The following is a 5,012-nucleotide window of genomic DNA, read 5'->3' on the forward strand; positions in this document are numbered from 1 at the left end:
AAATTTGCTACATTTTTTAAAGCACCACAGAGGAAAAATGATTTGGCACTGAGGCCAGGAGATGGACATGAAAGGGTAGGGGGAGGCTGTGTCGAGAGTCTTTTGCATGGTCACAGACAGTTAAAGGGTGGGTTACTTCTGCCCTTCTACTGTCCGAAGCCTCACTGAAAAGCAGAAGTGGACAGCCCCTGGGCCACAGAAAGGGGTATTAAAAATGGACCAGCACCTGGCAACACTCTGGATGGGCCTTTGACCCCAGGTCACAGGATTCCCCATCTTCCTTGCCAAGAAATTTCTGGAAAGGGACACTTCAGGATCTTTTCCCCAGGTGGGCACCATTATTAAGGAGAAATCAGTCATCTGAAGTTCAAGTTCAACTCATTGCACCTACTCTCAAAAAGTGAAGAACCCTAAAAGTTCAAAGCCAGACAGCACGGTGCTGAGGAGGCTAAGTTCATGGGTTCAATCATCCCATGCACCAACCAACCTCATTAGCAGAAAACTTCAGCTCTCTTCCCCAGCCTGTACCCCCAACCACTCAGAGGCCATGGGCTTCCCAGGCAGGGTCACCAGCATTAGTTTTCCCAGAGCTATGATGGGGCTCATGCCAGTGGGTAGCAGTTTCAGCACAGCCAATACACATCTGAAAAGCCAAGGTGTTCAGGAGGCCAAGCGCACTAGAAGAAGAACTAGCCCTCCAGGATGGCAAAGTTCATGTGGGCCTCTTGTTCAGTCTCACAGCCAGGCCCCTGCCTCTCATCCTTCACATACCCTGCCCTCCTTCCAGCTTGCTCTAGATATTCCTTTTAATCTGGTCAGGGGAGTAGGGGCGGGTGTTGGGGGAGGGGAGTGTCACAGAGNCCTATAAATGGCACAAGTTATATTGTTTTGTTTTATTGTGTTGTTCATTTATTTATTTGTTATTACTCTTTTTGTTTTTTCTTCAGTCCTTGTCCCTGTCCTCAAAATGTAAGCAGGACAGAAAGCACAGGACTCTTGAGGAAATGGGGTTGCTGAAGAGCTAGCTTCTCTCCCTCATCTCTGTGGCCCAGGTTTCCAATCACAGATAGGTCTCCAGCTGGCTGCACAGTCCCAAGGCCTGAGCCTATGAACATTCTGGCCACAATCAACTCATTCGGGTAATACCTTTGGCATAAGAGAAGCCAGTTCCTGATGAGAGGACAGGATGGCAGGAGCATGGGGGCTTCTGGATGAGCTGGGCTCTCTGGCCTGTAGCTCTCCCCAGGGGCTTTGACACATGTGTGTTCCCTACCCCCCTCCACCTGTCTCTGACAACTGACTTCCTACAAATCCACGGTTAGGAAATTATTTGGCAACAAGGAGGCTAAGGCTGTTTTGTGGTGGCACAGTCTTTGAAAAGTTAAAAAGAAAATATGAGACCCCTGAAAGAGGCTTTCACACCGGACAGGACATGAGTCCTACTACTTGTCCGAGCCAGGATTGGTGGCCACTATCTCCTCATACTTTGGGGGTGGGTCACTGTAAGAGACACTCGCCTCCTCACTGCTGCTCTCCTGGGGTGCAGTCACCTCCTCATAGGACGGGGGAGGGGTGGCACTGGACAACCTGGAGAGAGAGAGCTCAGGGAGGTAGAGGGTGCTCTCGAGGCGGACCGTGGCTCTGCCCCCTCGACTGGGCCCCAGCACCACCTGTGGATTGCTCCCTACCTCCCGGTGTGCAGAGGACTCCCCCTGGCTGTGCACAGTGCCCCGGTACACCATGACCCGGGGGAGGCTGTGCCCAGCGCGACTGGCTAGGTACCGGTTCTGAGCATACGAGGGGTGATGTCGGGTGGCTTTCTGCAGCTGGCACCTCCAGATGATGAACAAGGCAATGACAATCAGCAATGCCACCCCCAGAAGGGGAACCACCACATACATGGCATCTGGGCTTTGTGCAGGGTCTCGAACTGAGTAGACTGCATTCGGGTACCCCTTCCAGAACTCCATCTACAAAAGAAAAATGGCCACTTACATTTACACGCAAGAGCTCACGCCCCAGCTGAACCTCAGAGACTTTCAACAAGTCTGGTATGTTTGGCAGGGCCTGCGGCTGCTCCCCACCCTTCCCCATCTGACTGGCTTCTGAGACCTATCAGAGAGGCAATGGAACGCACCCGGGACAAAGGCCAATGCTCCCAAGTGAGGGGGTCCCCACAGTGGGGCAGCTGAGACTCTAAAGACATGTTGTCTGTCCTTCTATGACCCCCGTGGCCATGCCTTAGACTGGGCTGGCTTTTCTTCATTGCTTCTGACTGGCCTGAGATACCAGGGCCTGCTCTTCTTATTCCTGAGGCTCCCTCTGCTCCCAGAAGGTAGCCCCAGGACAGTACATGCCGTTTTCTCTTTGTCCTCAAACACCTCCTTGACCTCCTCGTAGCTGCAGACCTCCTCCATGCACTCTCGCTCGATGGTACCCTGGCGCAGCTCCTCCAGGAATTCATTGGCACGAGGGAACCGTTTCAGGACCGAATGGGCATTCTTGGCCTCCAGAAACACTGAAGAGAGAGCTGCACTGAAGCCTGGAATAGGGAGGTGCCCAAGGGCTCCTTCAAACCAGACTCAGCACAGACACAGAAGCACAATGACAAAGGGACGCAAGACACAGCCAGCAGGCAAGACACCGCCGCAGATACGATTAGCCCTTTGTAAAAGGGACAGAAGTGCTGACTTTCTGTGATGCCATGATGTACCTTCTTAGAATACCATGAACCCAACAAGACTCAGGCCTCTGGTGTTATGGGGGAAATGGGATATGAGAGGGAGGTGCATGGTGCACAGGAACAATGGACATGAAAGATTTTGAGTATTGTAGTCAACACTGAAAAAGTACCTACTATTTTTTGCCTCATCTCAAAAAGAGAACATAAGAACCCTTATCATAAGAATTGGTTCCCCTACAGACTGATGCTGGTAACCAATACCAAATCACTCCATAACATCCTACCAGGGTGGCACTCCTCTGCCTGAATGGCCACCTATGTTGTAATCAATAGCCTAGCTCCAAACAGTCTACTTACCACAAACCCGATCTAGGCTAGATCGGAGCACTGGATGCATACGAATCTGAGAGTACCTCTGAGAAGAGGGTAGCAGGGAGAATGTAAGCCTTTGTACACTGGGCACAGATGCTTCCTGCAAAAGTGTCATTGGGTGCTAGCCATATCTACTTATTCCAAAAGGAGAGACCCAGCTAGAGTCGAGCTAAGCCTGAACTAGGTCTCCTGTCAACCAGCCCCTTGCAGCGAGGCAGGCAGGGCTTTACCGGCAAGCAGGTACCCTTCCCCACGGCCTGTCGTATTAGTTTCTCTCACAGTGGCCTGGGCAGGTGCACATCGACAAGCGAGCACATACTCCAGAAGGGAACCAGAGTTGAGAGGGTAAAGCTGCTACCCAGCCGATGAGACAGGGGCCACAGGGACACACTTGGGACAGGAAAGCTGGAAAGGACTTGAAAAGTGAGCATGCAACTTTCCTGTGAGCCCCTGGCATGGCCAGGCTCCTCGGCCTGGCCCCTGGAAAACTCACCTGCCATCACTGCTCCCTCAGATCCAGTGTCTCACTTGCCTGGCAAAGGAGAAAAGCAGAGCCACAATTAAATCACACCCCCAAAGCCTACAGGGCACCCCTTTGGCCCTGGGATGTGGCCCCTACCCCTGCTGGCCTGGCCAAAGGTCAAAGCAACACCTCATGGGGCACATCACGCCCTGGGCCACTCACAGTTCTATTACTTCCCGTTCTTCCCCAAAGTCTCTTTCCTGAGTTCCTTGCTTGAGGTCTAGCAGAGCCCAGAGCTAACCTTCTGGCTCTTTCCCCGCACGAACAGATTCTAAGAATCTACAGTTCCTAAGGGTTGACTTCATTCTTTAAAAAGGAGGAGGAGGAGGAGGAGGAGGAGAAGAGAAAAAGAACCTCCTGCAAGCCTCCTTTTTCCTCACCTNCAATCTTTGCACTTTTGAATTAGAAAGGACCTCAGAGAGACAGGGACTTAGGTGAGGTCAAGGAAATCAACAGTGACAGAGACAGGACACATTTTTTTGGAACTAATTTTGCTCACAATGGCAAGTCTCAGATATCTCTAGCGACAAGCATACTCCTGGAAAAAAGGGAGCACGTGTTGAAGAAGCAGGTACTGGCAAAGCTTAACATGGCAACAACAACCACCTCAGAAGTCATGGCCCAAACCCAGGTGACTCACTGTGTTTGCCTGCACCAGACACAGTGCCCAGGATCTTCGGAAACTAGCTCTCTCTCCTCTCTTTGCATTAAGGAGCACTGCAGTGGAGTACCAGGATAGTGATTGGCATGATCAAAACTGAGATGCTAAGTCAATGCAAGTGTCGCCTCTAATGTGAGCTATTGCCCTCATTCCTGCTCAGGAATGATCCAGCCACTATGTAAACCATGGTCACAGCACACTGCTCTCCCCCAATACAGACTCCCACTCACATACGTATTCCAGAGCAGTGCCCAAGCCGTCCACATCTGGGAGCAATCACCCTGCTGCTCTGCTCCCCAAGAAGAAGCTCTGGTTTTATGACTAACTGGATGTAAGACACATGAATGGTGTAACATGCTATGGCACCCTTTTTTGCCTAGGCTGCCAGGAAGTTCAGCGTTAACATTATTCATCAAGCACAAACATTCTAGAAGCCCAGCTGTTGAGCACATATGCTTCCTCCTTGCAACAGGGCATACTTTTTTTGCATTCATGTGTTCAGAGTCTTATGTATTTTTAAAATATACCTTCTAATCCTTTTGTCAAACAAGTAGGGTAGAACTCACAAACAAAATTAAAGCTAAAGGAAAAACAGCAAACATAACATCCATCTATGGAAACACCATGTCAAGGGGGATTTTATCTTTTGAATCCCACAACAATCCCACCCAAAACTGTCAATGAGTGAATCTGTCAACAGATGGGTCTACCATTGTAAGAAAAGTTGGCCCTCAGTGTTTTCAGAGTGAAAATGGAATATTAACTCCAAATTC

General features: G+C 50.4%; 1 protein-coding gene across 1 annotated transcript; it reads right to left on the reverse strand.

The window, feature by feature from the left end:
• Positions 1-932: 932 nt before the first annotated feature.
• PRRG3 (proline rich and Gla domain 3) lies at positions 933-4,272 on the reverse strand. The gene is made up of 4 exons (XM_077752722.1): positions 4,219-4,272; positions 3,549-3,587; positions 2,358-2,518; positions 933-1,970 (listed from the first exon to the last, which is right to left on the reverse strand). The coding sequence occupies exons 2-4, from the start codon at positions 3,553-3,555 to the stop codon at positions 1,443-1,445; spliced, it is 696 nt and encodes a 231-aa protein (XP_077608848.1). The 5' UTR covers positions 3,556-3,587; positions 4,219-4,272; the 3' UTR covers positions 933-1,442.
• Positions 4,273-5,012: the final 740 nt, after the last annotated feature.

The sequence above is a fragment of the Crocuta crocuta genome, unplaced genomic scaffold (genome assembly GCF_008692635.1).
Source record: "Crocuta crocuta isolate KB4526 unplaced genomic scaffold, BGI_CrCroc_1.0 scaffold2112, whole genome shotgun sequence".
In the NCBI taxonomy this organism is placed as follows: Eukaryota; Metazoa; Chordata; class Mammalia; order Carnivora; family Hyaenidae; genus Crocuta; species Crocuta crocuta.

Excerpts from the sequence above, each read along its gene's own strand:
- PRRG3 (XM_077752722.1), bottom strand. Across the intron at positions 1,971-2,357 it reads TTGAGGACAAAGAGAAAACG|ATGGAGTTCTGGAAGGGGTA; the intron begins GCATGTACTGTC and ends TTTCTTTTGTAG.